Source organism: Piliocolobus tephrosceles, chromosome 2, assembly GCF_002776525.5.
Source record: "Piliocolobus tephrosceles isolate RC106 chromosome 2, ASM277652v3, whole genome shotgun sequence".
Lineage (NCBI taxonomy): Eukaryota > Metazoa > Chordata > Mammalia > Primates > Cercopithecidae > Piliocolobus > Piliocolobus tephrosceles.
In genome coordinates this window covers 152,437,105-152,458,283 of record NC_045435.1, presented here as the reverse complement: position 1 = coordinate 152,458,283, position 21,179 = coordinate 152,437,105, and the positions used below count along the sequence as shown (strand labels likewise).

At 42.5% G+C, this 21,179-nt stretch overlaps 2 protein-coding genes across 5 annotated transcripts in view; one reads left to right on the top strand and one right to left on the bottom strand.

Annotated features, from left to right (window-relative positions):
- Positions 1-5,047, bottom strand: part of METTL6 (methyltransferase like 6) — a 40,775-nt gene extending 35,728 nt beyond the window's left edge. For all 4 annotated transcript variants that reach the window (XM_023207389.1, XM_023207390.1, XM_023207387.1 and 1 more), the window contains exons 1-3: positions 4,905-5,047; positions 3,773-4,121; positions 2,432-2,566 (exon numbers count right to left, since the gene is read on the bottom strand). In XM_023207389.1, coding sequence (XP_023063157.1) covers positions 2,432-2,566; positions 3,773-3,997 — 360 coding nt within the window. In that variant the 5' untranslated portion in view covers positions 3,998-4,121; positions 4,905-5,047. The remainder of the gene's footprint in view (positions 1-2,431; positions 2,567-3,772; positions 4,122-4,904) is intronic.
- On the top strand, positions 4,542-19,957 carry EAF1 (ELL associated factor 1). Its single transcript, XM_023207386.1, has 6 exons — positions 4,542-5,382; positions 7,419-7,513; positions 9,570-9,706; positions 11,414-11,604; positions 13,453-13,686; positions 16,440-19,957. Exons 1-6 carry the CDS (start codon positions 5,013-5,015, stop codon positions 16,484-16,486), a joined length of 1,074 nt encoding a protein of 357 aa, XP_023063154.1. The 5' UTR covers positions 4,542-5,012; the 3' UTR covers positions 16,487-19,957.
- Positions 19,958-21,179: the final 1,222 nt, after the last annotated feature.

Genomic DNA, 21,179 nt, shown 5'->3' with positions numbered 1-21,179 from the left:
TGCAGTGAGCTCTAATATACACCACTGCACTCTAGCCTGGGTGACAAAGCGAGACCTTGTGTCAACCAAAAAAATAATAAGATCAATTTTTAAAAATTAAAAGTTAAAATTTTAAAAAGTCTAACGAATGCTAAAACTGTGAAAGGTTGAAGGGGAACGAGATACTTGCAATGTCACCAAAGTGTTCCCCACATATTTGTTAACGGCAAAGGGAATTTTATAATAGAGGAATTAGGTAATTACTATCTTAACCCTATGATCAAAACCAGTAAGATCACCAGATATTATTGCCTCATGACAGGATGTAATATGCAAGACATAACATTACCTACTAAAGCATTTTTGCCAAAAATACTTTACCTGATTTAAATTTAACTTCTAGTTCACAGGTAATATAGAACATAGAGGAATAAACTAAACAGTAATGCAAAGAAACAATCAGAACAGTTTCGAAACTTACAGAAAATGGGCTTCATCTATCATCAATGGGGAAAGAGGTATGGGGTAGGGCAAGGGTATTTTAGGTTAAGGAGATTTAAAGGACATAAGTGAGCCAGGTGTGGTGGCTCACGCCTGTAATCCCAGCACTTTGGGAAGCCAAGGCAGGTGGATCACTCGATGCCAGGAGTTTGAGACCAGCCTGGCTAACATGGTGAAACCCTGTCTCTAGTAAAAATACAAAAATTAGCCAGGAGTGGTGGTGGGCACCTATAATCCTAGCTACTCAGGAGGCTGAGGCAGGAGAATCACTTGAACCTGGGAGGTGGAGGTTGCAGTAAGCTGAGATCGCACCACTGCACTCCAGTCTAGGCAACAGAGCAAGACTCCATCTCAAAAAATAAAATAAAATTTAAAAAAAAGGACATAAGTGTAAGAGGTAGTGCTTGACTGGATTATAAATAGCTATAGGCAGGGTGTAATCCCACACTCTAGGAAGCTGAGGAGGTAGAACTGCTTGAGCCCAGGAGTTTGATACCAGCCTAGGCAACATAGGGAAACCTCATCTCTACAAAAATTTAAAAACTAGCCAGAGTCATCTGCCATGGCTTGCACCTGTAATCTCAGCACTTTGGAAGGCTGAGGTGGGAGGATTGCTTGAGCCAAGGAGTTCCAGACCAGCCCGGGCAACACAGTGAGACCTTATCTCTAAAATAAATAAATAAATAAATAAAAAGCACTAGCTGGGCACGGTGGCATATGCCTGTAGTCCCAGCTACTCAGGAGACTGAGATGGGGAGACTGAGATGGGAAGACTGCTTGAGCCAGGGAGGTCAAGGCTGCAGTGAGTTATGATTGTACCACTGCACTCCAGCCTGGGTGACAAACTGAAACCATGTCTCAAACCAAAACCAGCTATAAAAGACCCCTGGAAGTCAGGTGCAGTGGCTCATACCTGTAATCCCAGCACTTTGGGAGGCCGAGGCAGGTTGATCACTTGAGCCCAGGAGTTCGAGACCATCCTGGGCAACACAGTGAGACCCCATCTCTACAAAAAATTTAAAAAATTAGCCAGGCATGGTGGCACACGCCTGTAGTCTCTGCTACTTGGGAGGCTGAGGTGGAAGAATTGCTTAAGCCCAGGAGGTTGAGGCTGCATTGAGCCATTTTCATTCCACTGCACTTCAGACTGGGTGACAGAGAAAGACCCCGTCTCTTAAAAAAAGTAAAAAATCAAAAGACACCGGCAACTCTTTGGGGAAATCTGAATTTGGAATGGATGTTAATGACATTGGGGGATTATAGTTATTTTGTTTATTTATTTTTAAGATAGTCTTGCTCTGTCACCTAGGCTGGAGTGCAGTGCTGCAATCTTTGCTCACTGCAACCTCCACTTCCCTGACTCAAGTGATCTTCCCACCTCAGCCTCCCAATTAGCTGGGATTACAGGCAAACACCACCATGCCCAGCTAATTTTTGTATTTCTGGTAGAGAAAAGGTTTCACCGTGTTGCCCAGGCTGGTCTTGAACTACTGGGTGCAAGCTATCCACCAGCCTCAGCTTCCCAAACTGTTGGGATTACAAGTGTGAACCAACATGGCAGGCCAGATTATAGTTATTTTTGTGAAATATGATAAACTTATTGTGGTTGTGTAGAAAAAGGCCTTCTTTTTAGGGGAGATGTATGCAAACATTTAGGAGTGAAATGTCTTGACATTTGTAATATACTTGAAAATAGTCATTGTAAAGCAAAAGATGTTAATTATGGATGTTAATTACATGGATATTATGTTCTTTTTTCCTGCTTTTCTTGAATAAAGCTGTGTTTCTACATGCACTGTATACTTATGTAAGCAGGAAAACTACATGTATGGTGACTATAGCTGGTTAGCTCCAGGGAAGACTAGAATTGGGCAAATGGGTAAAAAAGGCAGATCAAACAAGATCAGTAAGAAAACAGAAACACAGCAGAATACACAGATGGTGCACCAACCTTAACATATTCAACCGCTCTTGGAGAAAAATCACAGGCATAGGCAAAGATATTCGGATCTTCTTCTAAAAGTGGGAATAAACAGTTTCCAACTCCACAGCCAGCTTCAAGCATTGTTAACTTTTGATCTTCAAACTGGAGAAAGATAGCTCAAAGTTATAGTACATTACATTTGCATAATGAAGAAATAAACCAAACTAAAAGGTCCAGATTATGAGAGGTCTCTGATCCCATGGAGCAGACGATCAACAAGTGAACTAATAAGCAAAAGCTAATACTGGTACTTCATTTGTCATCCAACATTAACAGTTTGGTGTGGTGGAAAAAAACAGCACAATGGCTCTGGAATTAAACTGCCAGCACTCAAATCTCAACTCCCCTGCATTCTATCCTTGGGCAAATCACTTAAACAGCTCTGTGCCTCAATTTTACCTTGGGGACAAATGAGTACAATACTAATACTTACACTTTACAGAGCCGGTATAAAGGTCAAATGATAGGACATGCAGAAAAGAGCCATGGTAAACAGTTCACTAACATGAACTATTATTATTATTATTTTGAATATGTCACTGAAGTCACTCAGTATGAATTTATATTTTGGTTTTTAAATTTTTAATGTTTAAATTTTTTAAAATTCAGAACATATGGTCTCACTATGCTGCCTAGATGGCTAATTCACATTGGCTATTTACAGGCACAAGCCGCCTGCCTCAGCCTCTGGATTAGCTGGTGATAGCCACCATACCTGGCTCTTGAATTTAATATATAATGTTTACAACTATCAGATCAGCTTAAAGAAATAGAAAACGTCCACTAAAGTTCTTTTTCCTATATGTTAACCAAACCAGAAACTGCTAAAACTTTGACGTTAAGACCGAACAGTACATTTCTCTCCTAAAATGCAAAGCATTTTGATAGGCTTCTTTAACTCTCTACTTCGCACTCTCCCTAGGAACGCAACACAAGCACACCTCTTCATATTTTTTTTCCTTTTCTTTTTTTTTTTGAGACAGAGTCTCGCTCTGTGGCCAGGGTGGAGTGCAGTGGCGGGATCTCGGCTCAATGCCATCTCCGCCTCCCGGGTTCAAGCGATTCTCCTGCCTCAGCCTCCCAAGTAGCTGGGACGATAGGCGTGCACTACCACACCTATCTAATTTTTGTATTTTTAGTAAAGACAGGGTGTCATCATGTTGGCCAGGATGGTCTCAATCTCTTGACCTCGTGATCCGACTGCCTCGGCCTCCCCAGGTACTGGGATTACAGGCATGAGCCACCGCACCCGGCCCTCTTCACATTTTAAATTAAGAACAGCTCAGATAAGGCGTAATATTAGCTTACCTCTCTACATGATCTTAGCTCCTCAAACTCTCTGGTGGTCCAGTGTCTGTCTTTGAAGAAATTAGTGCTATTTCTTTTGTAAAAAAGATCCCAGTTTTTCTGAGCCTCTTGCTCCAATTTGTGCTGTTTAAAATCAGACACCAAAGTTTGGTCTCTTTTCAGTTTCTCCTCTTCTTCAGAGCTGAGAACCCTTGCCTGCAGCCCTTTCCTTTGCAAAGAAGTCATCTCAGAAACTGAAGGTAACACTTAACACAGCTGAAGATTCTCCATCCCCAAATAATACGAATCCATGCTAATGGATCAGATGCATTTCCTCAGGTGAGTTTCACGCCTCAAACAGCATAGGGGGCTTCGCAGACAAAACAATGAGATTCTGGTTAGTGGTTCTAGAACGGTTCAAGACACCAGGTTCAATTCACCAAATGTTTATGAGATGCAGACTGTACAAAAAAAAAATCCTCCCCGCTATATGAGAGGTCACAAAGAAGACAGAGACACAGTCCCTACCTTCAGAGGGCTTAAATTCATTCAGTGGGCAGGACTATCTCATGCACCATACTTTTATTCAAACCAGATGAGTCAACTATTACAATAAATCTATTTAGTTTAGAAAAAAAAAAAAAGGACGCTCTCACGAATTGACTGGGAAACCTTGAGAAGAAAATATTACTCAATTTTCGGTGCCCGCGAAAGGGGTGACTTTAAAACCACAACAGACTTAGCTGGAAGCGGGTGGTCAATTGCCAGATACAAGTGAGGTCACCGTTTCCCAAGGGTCGGAGCTCCGTTTTTTCGGGGGAAATGAAGCTAAGCCTGGGTGGGCTCACTTCCTGTTCGCACTCACAAGAGGCTGTCGTAGGAACCAGAGGGAACGTCACTTTCCAGGGACTGAAGCCCTCGCACCGCCATCACCGCGCTAAGTGGAGAAAGAGACCCAGTGACGCGTGGCTGAGGTTCCGAGGATCTATCTCAGGACACTCAGGATAGACTAGGCCGCATGGGCCCCTGGACCCTGAGGAGGGCGTCCATGATAGATAGCTAGCCGACCCGCGTTAATCTAGTGAGCCACGCTCAGGGATCACCATCATCAGTTCCTAAATTCACCTGTAGGGGTAGGGCCAGGCGCACTCACCTCACAGCCAGCCCCAGATCTCGGAGGCAGAATATGGGAGGAACCCCGAAACAACCCTGAGCCAATTCTGAAGATCACGAATTGGGATTCTCCGGGAGTTCTTTTGCCATGGCACCGCCCCCGCCACTTCCGCTAGGAACCCGGAAGTTCCTACCCAACGCCGGAAGTCCCGAGGCCTTGCCTCTTCAGATTGTTCGCTTACCCCGACGCAGAGAACAGGACTTGCTTCTGGACCCGGGTGGGTGCAGACTTTGCTCTCCTTGCCCCCTAGAGCGGTGTCCCGGGAGCACAGTCCTCCCAGACGCCAGCGCCGGAAGCTCCGATCGCGGCTGCGCCAGGAGAGCGCAGATCTGGGTGCGAGGCCGGTGTGGGACCATGAATGGGACCGCGAACCCGCTGCTGGACCGCGAGGAACATTGCCTAAGACTCGGGGAGAGCTTCGAGAAGCGACCGCGGGCCTCCTTTCACACTATTCGTTGTAAGTCAGCGCTCCCCACGGTTCCCTTCGGCCGCTCCAGGCGCCACATGTCAACCTTGACTCCTTCCTTTCTTCCCTCCGCCCTTCAGATTCCAGGGAACCCCCTGCCAGCGTCAGTTACTTTCTCTCGAACCCCCAATCCTTTGGGACCTCGAGTTGGCCCTTCTTTTACCCAGATTATTTCTCCCAAATCTTCGTCACTCCCTACTATTCTTCTACTTTATAGTCTCAAACACTAGTTCCAAAGGTCTTTGGCCTCTTTGTTTCCATCCCTCCCCGCCCCCCACGTCGCCCCTAAGGCAAACCTCCCGCCCCTAAGGCAAACCTCCCTCCCCCAAGGCAAACCTCCCCCCTCTTATCCGGGTCCACTTCTTCCTCGAAACCCCTCCCCTTTCCAATGCTTCCATCAGGGTTCCCCACAGTTAAAAGAAGCTTCTTGTTTGTTACGACCCTCATCCACTCCCTCCGAACCCCTTCTCTTCCCTGCTTTCCTTCTCCGACTTGGTTCTGGACTCCCAGATACTGCGTTTTGTCCCCTTTACAGCCAAAGAATTGGCATCCTCTCTGCGCCTCAGAGTTTTCTTCCATCTCCTTTCTATGCTTCATTTGACTTGGATGTCTTTTGAGGTCACCTATGCCATCCGGGCTTTTCCTCCAGACCAAGTTCCTTGTGGGTAAAGAGTCAAATCAGAGTTCGTGAGCCTGGGATAGGTTAAAGATTGGTCTATGTTTGGAAGCAGAAGAGAGCATTCCTTAATGTCGAAATAGTCATTATACCGGACCTTTTTCTACACGATTATAGACTCTGTTGAGAGTGCACTTCCACCCTATGTCCTGGGTGAAGGTTAGGCAGTTAGGAATTGGCTGACAGAGCATCCTCCGTGATTCATAAACTTCTGGTTTCCGTGGTGCTAACGCTGTTGTTAAGACTTGTTTTTGTCAGAGGACCTCATAGATATGACTCAACACATGTGAAGAGGGCGGCTTAGATCATGAAATCCCATCCTTGTGTAGTCACTTGCCATGCCATTACTATGCTTCCTACTGACAGCAGATCCAGCTCTTTCAGAGAGGAGATTGGGAATGAGATAAGAACATCATTTCCTGAAGAGTTTACTAAGTTGATGTTCTCTTTTGGTGAAGGGCAATGTGGAATTTAAATCATACAGTTCATGTGTGCACCTGCCCTGCAGTTTGAGGCAGATGTGAATGTGAATTAAGATGGCTATTCATGTTGTACTCTAACTGCAGTTTAGAAACACGAGCAGGATAACTTGAGATACAGTTGTCTGCTATGAACATCTACAGAAGTGTCTTGGTTAAAGCCGCAGAACTGGCTGAGAGTGGTGGCTGACACTATAATCCCAGTACTTTGGGAGGCCGAGGCGGGCAGATAGCTTGAGCCCAGGAGTTTGAGACCAGCCTGGGCAGCGTAGTGACACCCCATCACTATTTTTAAAAAAAGAGAGAGAAAAAAAATAGCTATGGAACTTGAGTATGGCAAATCCTAATTTTGACAGTTTCTATGCAGAGTGAAATCAGCTTTTGATGATGCTGTGGCCTTTCATATTTCATAGAGTTTACAGTCACAGGATCTTTTTCATATGCTGTTACTTTTGATCCTCACAACCCTAAAAAAGCAACTTATTATGGATGATGAGATCTTAATTTTCATCTCTCCCTTGGGAGAAAGGAATATCTTTGTTTAATAAAATGGCTTGTAAATTCTTTTTTCCCCCTAGAATAATCCAAAGGGGGTCAGAGGAAAAGTTTGTAGAGGTGTAGATGAAACAGGATTATCCCTGAGTTGGTAATAATAGAAACTAGATAATGGTACACCAGGGCTCATTGTACGATTTTCTTTACTTTTGTATATCTGAAGTTTTCCATAATGAAACCAGTTTTTAAGAATTCTGAATGATTTTTATTTTTCATTCATCTGAGTAATAACAAATTTAATTCTTAAATGGAGATGTCCAGGAGGCCCTTATTATAAGTAACCTGGTGGGTAAGTGTTTTCTTTCCTTTCCCTTTAGATGATTTTAAACCAGCATCTATAGACACTTCCTGTGAAGGAGAGCTTCAAGTTGGCAAAGGAGATGAAGTCACAATTACACTGCCACATATCCCTGTGAGTTTATTTCATTGTTTTTTTAAATGTAGGATCACAATGAATCTTCATCTTTTATGTTATTGCAATTTAAACTTCCTACTTTTAAAAATGTTTAGATTTCTAAAGTGGCAACATAAGGAAAAAAGGAATTTTGGGGGGTGGGGTGGACTTCATGCTAGGCAGGTGCTTGATTTAAAAATAATTCTTGTAATCTTAGCACTTTGGGAGGTGGAAGTGGGTAGACAGCTTGAGTTCAGGAGTTCAAGACCAGCCTGGGCAACATGGTGAAACCCCGTCTGTACCAAAAATACAAAAGATTAGCTAGGGGTGATGGCGCATGTCTGTAGTCCCAGCTGCTTGGGAAGCTGAGGTGGGAGATCACTTGAGCTGGGAGGTAGAGGTTGCAGTAAGCCAAGATCACGCCACTGCACTCCAGCCTGGGTGACGGAGTGAGACTCCCTCTCAAAAAAAAAAAAAAAAGATTATTCGTCATTTTCCCCAATCTTCCTTTTCCCCTATCTGCCACTAAGTAGACAAGGTTCCTGTCTGGACACCTAGCCCCTCTTTTAGATATAGCTTTTCTCCCAAGCAACTCCAGAGAGAAAAGCCTTAGGTGCCCTGCTGATTATATGGCCACAACAGCTCAGGAGTGTGAGGCAACCAAGCCAGGAGTTAAGGCAGGCAAGAGCCAGCGATTGACACATTCAGCTGATTTAGGGATGAAGAACTAAAGTGAAAGCTGGATTAAGAACCCTTGCAGAGAAAGACTTTTGTGAAGCCCTACCCAAGGCAGCACTAATGACAAAGCACCAAAGGGTCACATGATGCTCTTAGCGAACATGTTTTATTGCATGTCACACCCCTGTTCTGGAACATAAGTTCTTGGTAGCTGGTGACAGAATGAAAAGTCTCTCGACAGAGAGATCTGGAAAGCTTTGTGCTGAGGAAAAATTGCCTGTTCAAACTGCTGTTTGATTACTTGTTGCCTTTGGCAAGTTACATCATCTCCCTTTGGACCTTAGTTTCCCATATGTAAAATGAAAGGTTTAGATACATGGTCCCTAAAGTCCTTTCTAGCTCTATATTTTTACTATATAAATAAGGAGTCAAAGAGCCAAGCGGTTTTTTTGATTCTAAGCAAGGTATTAAATACTATATTCAACAAATATTAGTCAAACGCCTCCCACACACTGGCCCATTACTAGGCATGAAGAATACAACCTTGGACAAAACAAGCACATTTCTTGCCCCTGTGGAGCTTATGGTCTGGAGTTTAAATAAACACAAGAAAATATAGCTGTTATCTACAAAATCAGGAAGGCTTCCTTAAGGAATTAAGCTGTGAGCAGATCTGGAGGTTTGGTCATTTAAAGAGAGGGGGCAGGAGATAGCCCGCCGGAAGCCTTGTTAAAGCCTGGAGGCAGGAGAGAGCTTGAGGATCAGAGAGAAGCCAGTTGCCTTCTGCTCTGAAGCACGTGTGCAGGGGAGTATGCCGCAGGGTGAGGTGGAGAGCCAGGGAAGGGCCCGGTAGTGCAAGGCCAAGTGGCTAGTTTAAAGATTTTATCCTTTGACTTGAGAACAATTGAGGAGTGACTGAAAGGCTTAGGCAGATGAGTGACATGATTTATTTATTCTGAGCCAACCAGGATAATGATCTTCTCTTGGAAAATGCTCTCTTGGTTGCTTGACATGAGAAGGGGAAACCCTGGTCTCTCTAATGACAAAGAAGTAAAGAGCTCACTCACAGTTTTACATACAGAGTGGTAACTCTGCTTAGTATAATGCAAGTAATGGTTAATTAATTTTTCTCTCTTGGAATGTATATAGTAATTTAAAATTTTTGTACTACCTTTTTGATTACTTAGAATGCGTTGCACATTCACAGATGCTTGCTATATTATTTCTCCTTTAGTTTTGCCTGGGAAACCAGGAGTTAAAAATAGAAATCAGTTCAACCTATTCTTTTTGAAGAGCTCTGATGAAAGATTTCATCAGGTAGAGTCATCTATAAATTCAGCTGATATTCATGACTGGTATGTTTAGTTTGATCATCTTATACTTTTGTGGCAAATAGGGATCCACACCACCCATGACTGTGTTCAAGGGGAACAAACGGCCTTACCAGAAAGACTGTGTGCTTATTATTAATCACGACACTGGTGAATATGTGCTGGAAAAACTCAGTAGCAGCATCCAGGTGAAGAAAACAAGGTATGTGAATAGCCAGATGCAGGTTTATATCATGTTTCCAAACCTCTGTTATCTATTCAGTTTTTATAAGGTTGTGAACATCTGCTTGCTCATAGTGTTCTATCAGTAGTCTTAACTCTACCTGCGTCTTCTCAGACAAATCAGGAAAATATGTCTTCCTCAAATGCAATAAAAAGAAATAATGTTTTTAAGACCTAAAACATGAGAACCATTAGGGAAAGGGATATACTTTATAATTAAGCCAGTTTTGTTAATCTCGTGATTGCTACAGTACCACCTAAGGGATAAGATAACTTATAAACTTATAATTATGAAGTAATAATATATACTATACTTAATTGGAGTGAAAACATTAATTTTTTTACAAGATACATTTGAGATCACTGTAATACCAAAATAAAACTTTGCCTATTTTTAAATATAGTGAACTCTTTAATTCAGCAGTTATTACATGTCTAAAATGAAGCCAGTTAAAGAGTTTATTTGAAAATAAAAATGCATTCTATAAATAGAAATAACCTAGTGGTTCTATTTGTTACCATATAATACATTTTTTGTTTGTTTGTTTTTTGTTTTTTTGTTAAGAGTCGAGGTCTCTTGCTCTGTCACCCAGGCTGGAGTGCAGTGGCATGATCATAGCTCACTTATACCCCAGAGAGTATGTTGCAGAATCCCTTGCTCCTGCCCTGCCACTCTATTTATTTGTATTCATTACCTACAGTGAACCAGGTACTACTGTTATTTCTCCAATATCTGATGGTTATGTTATATTCCCTTACTACTCAGTGTGATACGGGAACTAACAGTATCATATCACCTAGATGATATGCAGAATCTCAACACATATTAGATCTGAATCTGCAGAGATCACCAGGTGATTTGTGCATATACAGAAGTTTTAGAAGCACCAGGCTAGTCCATTTACAAAAGAAATTGTTAACTGATAGAATATTCTCAGCTTGGGGTGGAATTCTGCTTGTCTGTGAGCAAGAGCTGGCATGTGATGAAATGAACAAGCAGTATATAGATAATGGAAAATTTGCAAGCTGGGCAGTATTTTAAGAGCTGCTTTATTTAGGAGCTCATGCACTCATGATTATAACTACATAATGATGTTTCAGTCAATAGTGACCTCCATATATGACAGTGGTCCCTTAAGATTCTAATGGAGCATGTATGGAAACCTGATATATGGCACTTGATATTGGCATTGCAGATCAAGTAGGGGAAATGATTGATATTCAGTAATGGTGGTGGGACATTTGGGTTTTCATGGGAAAAAATTATGTAATACACTATCTAGATTTGTGTAAGTACACTCTGCTGTTCGCAGGATGAAATCACCTCATGATGCAATTCTCAGAACTTACCCTCATTGTTAAGGGATGCTGTGAATGTATTTTCTACTAGTAAAATGGATTCTTACAGTTGCATTGTATCCTACATTTGTTTGCTATACATTTGAGCTCATCGAGGGCAGTAAATATTCTATTCATCTATCTCTGATACATAACATAGTACTGGATTACAGTAGACACTCAAATGTTGAATGAGTAGCTCACATGAAAAAATTGCAAATATCAGTATTTTGAAGTGGCCTGGAAAGAGTATGGGGTTCTACAGAGACTTACGAGTTTTCAGTCACCTGGACAAATTTGAGAACCACTGTTTTTGCCCTTCTAATTTAATGTCTGTATCTCCTTTCAGAGCTGAGGGCAGCAGTAAAATCCAGGCCCGAATGGAACAGCAGCCCACTCGTCCTCCACAGACGTCACAGCCACCACCACCTCCACCACCTATGCCATTCAGAGCTCCAACGAAGCCTCCAGTTGGACCCAAAACTTCTCCCTTGAAAGATAACCCCTCACCTGAACCTCAGTTGGATGACATCAAAAGAGGTAGAGAATGTTTTCTGGATCCATGATAGCAACTTGGAGTAGAGTGTTGATTTTCTTGTGGAGATCATGTGGCTGCTGTATTGATACGGTGGCTGGGGCATTCAATGCCATCAAAAAAATGTCTGCAGAGCTCACTGTTCAGAGATGGGGAGGGTGGGGGCTTCTACTCTTTATCTCATTTGACAAGGGTGAGTCCTGGAATACTGACTTGAGTTTGTGGCTATCTTGGTAGCATTCTGCTTAGAGGCCTGGGATTTAAACAAGCAAGACTTCCATCTAAAGCTCCATATGGCTCCATATGGCATATCCAAGGCTCCGGAGAAAGAAAGGATTCTAGGTGTTGGAGGTGAAAACTAAGCGTAGGTGGCAACATTTCTGAGCTCTACATTAGTATAGAGGCTGGAGGAGCTGACCATGGTGCTGCACACTTGTAGTTTCAGCTACTGTGAGACAGGAAGATCGCTTGAAATTGGGAGTTCGAGGCTACCGTGTGCTATGATCATACCTGTTGGTAGCTACTGAACTCCAGCCTGGGCAATAACATCTCTTTTTTGGGGGAAAAAAACAAGGATTAAAGTGCCATTTAAAATACCATAAGCAAATGTTCTGTGCTAACACGAAATGTGTAAATATGAAAGAGGCCATGAGGACCAACAGAAACAGATACTCTCCTAGAAAGACTTAAAGGTCTGGTTTGGGTCTCTCCACTGCAAACCTGAGACAAAGAAGCTTACCTTGGCTTTCTCCTTCACACGATGAATGCTTTTAGTCCTCCAGACTCTTTAGAAGTTGTGAGGCCAAGTGTCATATTTCATATTTATAAGTTTTATAAAACAACTAAATCCCTAATAATAATAGTAGAGAAAGGTAAAGAGTTGTCCCTGGGAAGTTTGCCTTTTCTACCCTGTAGAATGGCTGCAGACATCACTCTGCATTGTGCACAGTTGTTTTGTCCCTTGTTTTTTTTTTTCCTCATGGATACTGGAATGCTGTTACAGAAGTTTTGACTTAGGTGAATAGGAATCAGAGCATGAGTGGTTAGTTGTTGCCAATTATGCTTAAAGGAGCCATAGCCATTTAAGGCCACATGGTGTGTGTGCTTGGACAGGGAATCTGGCACCTTTTTTGAAATGGTTAGTTAACATTGAAATGGTTAGGTAAGGCTTGTTTTTCCTTCCCTAGTTTATATCTGTAAAAAATGCAGTACCTGACAGGCATGGCTGTCAGTCAGATATGTGAAGAGGAAGAATGTTGTTTTATTATTTTTCTTTAGTCACCGTGTTTCTTCCTGCAAGCCTCCATTTATTTATGGGACATGAGAGCTGGAAAGGACCTTGGCTGTCTGGCTTTCATTTTTCCAGAGTGGCTTGGAAAATTCATTGACTTCTACCTGGGTGTCACTGCTGGTTAGAGGTAAATCCAAAACAAGCACTCAGACCTTTCAACTCCTAGTCAAATATTTTTCAACCACTTTACATAATATTTGTCTTCTCTTATGTGGGAATTACAGTTTTATCCCATAGTTCATAATATTCATAATTTTCCTTTTAGTAGATAAAGGCAAATGGACTTAATTCATTTCTTACCTAGAACAGCCATTATTCTCAAACAGTCTTGCTTTTTGTTTATTTTGAGTGAATTTAATGTTTCCATTGTGTCTCTGGAAACAGGTTGTGTTTTGGTTTTGGTAATTTTGTTTGTACGTTTTTTAAGGAATTGAGAAGTAGGACTTTGTTTTAAATTATTTCTTATTGCTATTGGTTTTGCTGATTTACTATTTATAGAAGCTCCAATGCACTACCTTGAAAACGGCTGCTGTGCTGATCCACATCATATTATTTATTCCAGAGCTAAGGGCTGAAGTTGACATTATTGAACAGATGAGCAGCAGCAGTGGGAGCAGCTCTTCAGACTCTGAGAGCTCTTCGGGAAGTGATGACGACAGCTCCAGCAGTGGAGGCGAGGACAATGGCCCAGCCTCTCCTCCGCAACCTTCACACCAGCAGCCCTACAACAGTAGGCCTGCCGTTGCCAACGGAACCAGCCGGCCACAAGGAAGCAACCAGCTCATGAACACCCTCAGTAAGTGTGTGCCCCCTTTTATGGCTGAGAGAGGGCCATAGGTGCAGCTTCTATTTATCCTATGCCAGAACTTAGAAACCTAAAGATGTTTAAGGCATAGGGGAGGATCTTGTTAAAAATAATTTGGAGCAGAAAGGTGTGAGTTACTAAACAGTAAAAAAGGGAAATGAGATGAAAAATCTGTTCTTTCTATTTCTATTCCCTACTGGCTCATACCAGTGTGTGTGAATTCTGGAAAACACTAAAACATGAACAGGTAGGCGTTTTTGCTTTTATACCAGGCTTTCGGGGAGCTACCTGTCACCGTACTGCTCTCTGCCCGTTGGTTTTTCTTTTTTTTGGAGACAGAGTCTCATCTATTCCCCAGACTGGAGTGCAGTGGTGCAATCTCGGCTTACTGCAACCTCCACCTCTCGGGTTCAAGTGATTCTCCTGCTTCAGCCTCCCAAGTAGCTGGGATTACAAGCATGTCCCACCATACCTGGCTAATTTTTGTATTTTTAGTAGAGATGGGGTTTTGCCATGTTGGCCAGGCTGGTCTCCAACTCCTGGCCTCAAATACCTGCCTGCCTCGGCCTCCCAAAGTGCTGGGATTACAGGTGTGAGCCACCACGCCTGGCCTATCTTGAACTTTTATAAAAAAGAATCTGCTGTCCCCAGACAGTGTGGTGGCTTTTTTTCTTTCTTTCTTTTTTTTTTTTTATTATACTTTAAGTTCTAGGGTACATGTGCATAACGTGCAGGTTTGTTACATATGTATACCTGTGCCGTGTTGGTGTGCTGCACCCATGAACTCGTCAGCACCCATCAATTCATCATTTATATCAGGTATAACTCCCCAATGCAATCCCTCCCCCTCCCCCCTCCCCGTGATAGGCCCCAGTGTGTGATGTTCCCCTCCCCGAGTCCAGGCTTTTTTTTTTTTTTCCTTCAGACAGAGTCTTGCTCTGTTGTCCAGGCTGGAGTGCAGTGGCATGATCTTTTTATTTTTTTGTAGAGACAGGGTTTCGCCATGTTGCCCAGGCTGGTCTCAAACTCCTAGACTCAAGCGATCCACCTACCTCGGCTTCCCAAAGTGCCGAGATTATAGGCATGAGCCACCACGCCTGGCCATTTTAAAAATTTTCAGTGGAGACAAGGTCTTACTGTTTTGCCCAGGCTGGTCTTGAACTCCTCCTGGGTACAAGTAATCTCCCCAACTCCCGAAGTGCTGGGATTACAAGCATGAGCCACCATGCCCGGCCTCAGTGGCTTTTAATGCAGTTGATACTAAAGTAAAACAGGAAAACAAGAACAAAAATGTATTTGTTTTGAAGGTGAGCAGAGGGCTAATTTTCTATGCTTTTCTCTCTTTGGAACCCTGATGAATGTTCTCTCTTGGTACACCTTCCTTTGAGGAAGTTGAAAGGTCTAGAGGCAACAGTGGGGAAGTTAACCTAGTTAATCCAACTATTGTGGACCAGGCAGAGATAATCTCAACCTCAGCACTATGGACAGTTTGGGCCAGATAAGTCTTCTTTGTGGGAGGTTGTCCTCCACATTGTAGGATGTTTAAGAGCATCCCTGACCTCTACCCCCTAGATGCCAGTACCAGTCTCCTCCCACCTCCCCAGCCGCATGACAACCAAAAATATCTCAAGACATTGCCATATGTGCCCCATCTTTAACATAGACTGAAGTATATGAAGAAAATCTGGCATTGTAGGTAATTAGAAAAGGGGTGACCTCAGGATCAGACCCCCTGAAAGGGTTTCATGGACCCTAGAGTCCTCAAAATAGACTTTGAGGAGAACTGGCCTAGAGATTAGCAATTTGGAAATAAAGAAAATCCCTTTTGTTACAAGTGGTATCAACTGGGGTTCTGTTATATGTATTCCTATTGTATTAGATTGAAATGTTGAGTAGTTATATTCTTCTAAATTCTGCATAGTAAACAAGAATCTGGGCTTTGTAAAGCTCGTTACTTCAGATTTGAAGTTTAAGATAACGTGAGTATCCTGGACAGAGGTGTGCAAGAGCAGAAACTGCATTAGCATATTACTGGTGTTAACAGTATTCACCTTTCTTAATGGGAAGCCTACTGGATATTTTCTTAAGTTGCCTTTATAAAGCAACTTAATGTGATCAGTTGTACTGAATGGTGAATCAGTTATTTTAAATATTTTCTTTTTTTTTTTTTTTTTTTTTTTTTTGAGATGGAGTCTCACTCTGTCGCCCAGGCTGGAGTGCAGTTGTGCAGTCTCGGCTCACTGCAAGCTCCGCCTCCCGGGTTCAGGTGATTTCTCCTGCCTCAGCCTCCCGAGTGGTTGGGATTATAGGCACGTGCCACCATGCCTGGCTAATTTTGTATTTTTAGTCGAGACAGGGTTTGGCCAGGCCGGTCTCCAACTCCTGGCCTCAAATGATCTGCCCGCCTCGGCCTCCCAAAGTGCTGGGATTACAGGCATGAGCCACTGCGCCCAGCCGTATTTTAAATATTTTCTTGCTATTTATTAAACCATTTAAAAGCTATCTAGCTTACTTCTCCTTTCCTCTACCCTAATAAGCAGTATTGTTGTGCATTGCAGATAACCAAAAGCATCGTTTTGTTTCAGTGAGCCAAACTGGTTTTCTTCCCTAAGTTGAACTAACAAGGTTTTACTGTAGTGTGATAGCCAAGGCAACTAACCAAAAAAATTGTGAGGAAGTCATTTTCAAATTCTGTCCTTTTGTTTGATTCTACAATTTTACCTTTTTTTTTTTTTTTTTAATAGGAAATGACTTGCAGTTGAGTGAGTCTGGCAGTGACAGTGATGACTAGTGCTGGATCTTTCGAAATCTACTTTTTGGTGCACAAACATGCCGCAAGACCGAGCTACTTTGGCGTGGTGTCCATTGCCAAGAGGAAAATGTTATGGATCAGTGACTGTAGTAGGAGTTTGAGGCTCTGGAGCTCTCACATATTCAAGTCTTTAACTTAGTGGTGATGGGTGATTTTCTCGTGTCATTTTTGAACAATCTCATATTTCAAAGTTTAAGTAGACCTATAGAAGAGCTAACAGAATTATATTTCTATTTAGTTAACATTGTTAATGAAAAACAGATAAATGTGCCCTGGTCTAGGTTACTCAAAGGCCATATCTTCACCAGGCCAGAGATTCAATTTTAAACCTCAGCAGCCATCCGTTTGGCCAAGTGGTTGGTACCAGTGAAATGAAAGTCTTTGAGGGGTAGGAGAGAGAGGGAAAACCTCAAACTACATCATAGAAATATGTTAAAACCACTTTAAATTATTGACACAAAGTGGTAAGGAAGTTTTGTCTGACTCAGCCTGACAAGCCTAGATAGAAATGGACCTCAGAATACAGAATGGAGTCCTTGAGTGTCAGCTGGTGAGGACCATGGAGTCCGGTGAGCTCAACCTGTCATTTACAGACTAAGAAAGGGAAGTACACACCCGGCTTGTGGCCAGTCTTCTGCCCCCTCTCCGGGCTTTCCTCACTGTTCTCTCCCTTGAGTCTCATTTGTAGGAATCAAGAGAGTCCTATACATGGGACTTTTAGATGTACATTGGCACTTTGATTAGATTTCAAAAGACAAAAGTGTTGGGTGCTTCTAGCTTGAATTCAGTCCCTAAATACATGAGGCTGGGTGAGTAGATGAAACCGGTAGCCACTGTGCTAATGCATGTGACTCCATTCAGTTGGGGCTTTTGGTTCCATGTGGATCCATACTAAGTATTCTTCAGTCAGTGGATTTTAGCAGGGGGAGGTAGGAGTGGAAGAGAGATGTGAAGAAACCTCTCCGAACAAATGAACCAGCAGTGAGTTTCTAAAAATCAGAATCTAGATAGAAGTTCTGCAATATGAAGTGAGCACATTCTTTGATCAGGCATATCTGTTCATGCTTTTGTACCACTGTTTGTACCTGACTCCCCAACCGATTTGTATTTTTTATATACAACTAGAAGAAAGTCACAAGATTGCCTTCTACGGTGTGCCGTTTCCAAATGGATCTGTTGTTGGAGGAAACTGGTCACTAGTCAATGTTCTATATTTGATGAATGTGTGATAAATCATCCTGTAATCAGTATGGAGTAGCCTGATTTTGTAGTTTGGATGAGTATGTCCTGAGAAATTTCCATCCACTTTGGTTCAGCGGACATCAAGATAGTAATAATAATTTTTCCTCCACAGGTCCCTCCACTCATATGGCCTCTCCCTCCCCAGCTAGTGGAGGGGAAGCAGTCTGGACTTAGAAAGGAATTAGGTGGCCTGTGGTGGGGGCTTTGGTTACAGTGAAACCTCATAGAGTCAACTGTTTCATCACGATAGTGAGCCCAGGGAGCCACTGCCCAGCAGCATGCTCACACCATCTACCCTAGTGTAGGTAACAGGTCTATGCTAGGACCCCGTGCTGGGCTCTCAGCCCATCATGAGATTTTGGTGGATTTAAAGGCAGGTAGGAACTTATTTATAGTGGATTGATAATTGCTTTATAATTCCTTGGTAATGACAGCTCAGGGAAGGTTTTGCAAGGTCACGATTAGGAGACTTGAATTGTTACTGGATGTAGGAATTGTTTCACTGCTCTTAACTTGCTCAAACTGGGGCAGGTTCTAGGAACTTGAACTAAAAATATCTATTTAAGCCTCTCTCTCTCTCTCCCCCACCAGCTTTTCTCTGAAAGCCTTGATTTCCGTAGACAGAACTGTGGTTTTTGGCATGTTGGGTCAAGACATGTTTCTATAGGAAATGCTTGCATGTGGCACTGGCTTGTTGAGTCAAGCTTCCTGAGCTTCAGACCCTCTGTCCTGTCATCTGTCCTGCCCAACACTGTATGGTTTTTCTCTAGCACGGCTTCAGTTTTGTTCTCTGCATAAAGCCTTTGGTGGTTCTGCCCTCTGCCCTCCAGCTTTACCCACCAGAGAAGGAATCTTTTCTTTTTGGAAGTCAAGAATTTGGCTTCACAGATGGCTTCTCACAGATGCCCTCTTGCCAGCCAAACCGGACTTGTTCTTCCTGCCTCTGTGCCTTCTCTCATTCTCCTTCTCTCTCCCTCCAAACCCCACTTCTGAGGCTCTGTGGGTGCCATCTTTGTGGACTCTTGTCTTTTTCAACCCACATGGAGTGCCCTGTGTGTACATACTGACCTTTTTTTTTTTTTTTTGCTTGAACTCTGGTTGGTATGAGCTCCTGAAAAGCAGGGACTGGGTTGGGTGTGGTAACTCGTGCTTGTAATCCCAGCACTTTGGGAGGCCGAGGTGGGAAGGAGGATTGCTTGAGTCCAGGAGTTTGAGACCAGCCTGGGCAACATTGCGAGACCCTGTTGCTACAAAAAGAAAAAAAAAAAGCAGGGACTGTCATTCTCATCTCTTCCCTGGGCTATCCACAGGAATGGACCTTCAAATGGTTGTAGCCTGGCTGGGGAGAAGGCAGAGAAAACTACCCAGCCAGTGAAGTGCAGTGGATAGACATAGGAAAACATTCCAGGCATTTGGAGACAGCTGAAAGTATCCATGCTGACTTTCATGATTTAGAAATCTTTAACTGAATTGTTAAAATTGCCTTTTCTTTGCGCTGTACAATGTCTACTGTACTGTGGGTCATTTAGATGAGATGAAAGACTTAATTAAATCTGAAGTATCTGAGGCACTTAGTAAGCCTTAGTAAAAGTTGTGATTGAGGAAACTTAATACAAATGAACTAGATGTTTGTAATCATGCCACTCATTAACGATTTTATTGCTGTAGCAGAATCATTTTTTCTGTGTAAGGTGTTAACGTGTGTGTATGTGCTTCGGTTGTAGGAAAACTTGAAAATTCCAAAATCCCTATTTTCCTATTTGAGAAGCTGGTTCAGCAGGGTATGGGTGTGGGTGTGGGTGTGTGTGTGTGTGTGTGTGTGTGTGTGTATGAATGATGTATTTATTACATTATTTTCTGAAAGAGAATTAGTGTGTTACATGGATAATGTTATGTACAGCCAAAGTAGATGTTTCTATTTGGCAAGGAAGGTAGGATTTCTGAAACTCAGGCCTTAACCAATAGGTTGGAAGACAAGACCAATTGAAGAGTTATGAAATGTGAGTTTTTGTTACTTCTGTTATTTCTGTCTTGGTTTTGTTGTCTCATTCTTTATTTTTAAAATCTTGTGCCTGAAAGTTTTTTTGCTTAATTGTGAAGTAGACATGCATGTTTACATTTATGTAAAATATTTGCTGTGTAAAGTATTTTTTGTTTATTCTCTTAAAAGATCACTATATTTAAATAAAAGTGAAAGTCAGCAATACATTTAATTTAATGTCTTGGTGGGTTTCATTTTCTTTTAGAAATCAGTGAGCAATATATGGTTCTTTTAAGAACCTTCTGTGCTTAAGGCTAAATAGCTAACTAAATGGATTCCTTTTTAATTTGGTGTTGATAATCATTAGGAAGTATACCTCAGCTTTTAAAAGGTGTGACATTCAAAACTGAAGGATGAACTTCAGGTTTTAAAAGGTATGAAGTTCACAACTGAATCGCATCTGAGGCCATTTTACTTGGTCTGACAAGGAAGGCTTAGTTTTGGGTCTAAGAACCATGCAACAGTTAAACTGAATCCCTAGACATATCCTATTGTCACTTTAGTTTACCAGATTCCTTCTGCCTGGAATGCCATGCTACACACACCTCTGACTCCCAGTTGACATTTGGCTAGAAGTGATCCTGCCCTCCTGCTTCCATTCTCCACTTGTGCTTCAGCAGTGCTCACATTTACCTGTGGTCATGGCTCCCCTGCTAGACTGTATAAACTTCTAGGTGGGCAGCGGCCATATTCCTTTTTAATTTGCTGTAGTGTCTCTAGTGGGTGCTGAATACATTTGGATTGAATTAAATTACATGTTAAGTCTAGAAATCCTCTGCTACTTATTCTGCAATGTGCTTGTTCCCTCAGATGGCAACAGTAGTTAGACTTGAACCTTCTTAGTGGGGAAGTGGTGGTGTCCATCACTGAAGGGAGTTTTATCTTCAGTTAACTATTGCCACCGTAATGTTCTGTAGCAAACCATCCCAAAACTCAATGACTAATAAGCATTTATTTTGCTCCCAAGTCTGGGTTGGCTTTAGACTGGCCTTGGCTGGACAGTTCTGGTCTTGACTGGCTCCCTCATATGCCTGGCAGTTGACTGAGGTTCAGCTAATCTAGGATGGCTTTGACAGCACAGTGGGGGCGACAGTTCTGCTCCATGTCATCTCCACCAGCCCAGCCTGGGCATGTTGTCATGGCAAAGGCAGAGAGGTGTAAGAGAGGAAACAAAATGCTTCTGTCACAATTGCTAAGACGCCATTGGCCAAAGCAAGTTAGACAGCTAAGTTCAGAATGAAGGAGTAAGTGGGGAAATCCATTCCCCAAAATTGATGGGAGGAGTTGTAAAAGAGATTGGAAAGGGTGTAGATACAGGGAGGTGGGAAGAATTGCGGCTATTAATGCCATCTATTACATTCACATGCCCTGTGACTGCCACGTTTGAGA

Excerpts from the sequence above, each read along its gene's own strand:
- EAF1 (XM_023207386.1), top strand. The coding sequence starts at position 5,013 with ATGGCACCGCCCCCGCCACTTCCGCTAGGAACCCGGAAGTTCCTACCC. Across the intron at positions 5,383-7,418 it reads CTCCTTTCACACTATTCGTT|ATGATTTTAAACCAGCATCT; the intron begins GTAAGTCAGCGC and ends CTTTCCCTTTAG. Across the intron at positions 11,605-13,452 it reads GTTGGATGACATCAAAAGAG|AGCTAAGGGCTGAAGTTGAC; the intron begins GTAGAGAATGTT and ends TATTTATTCCAG.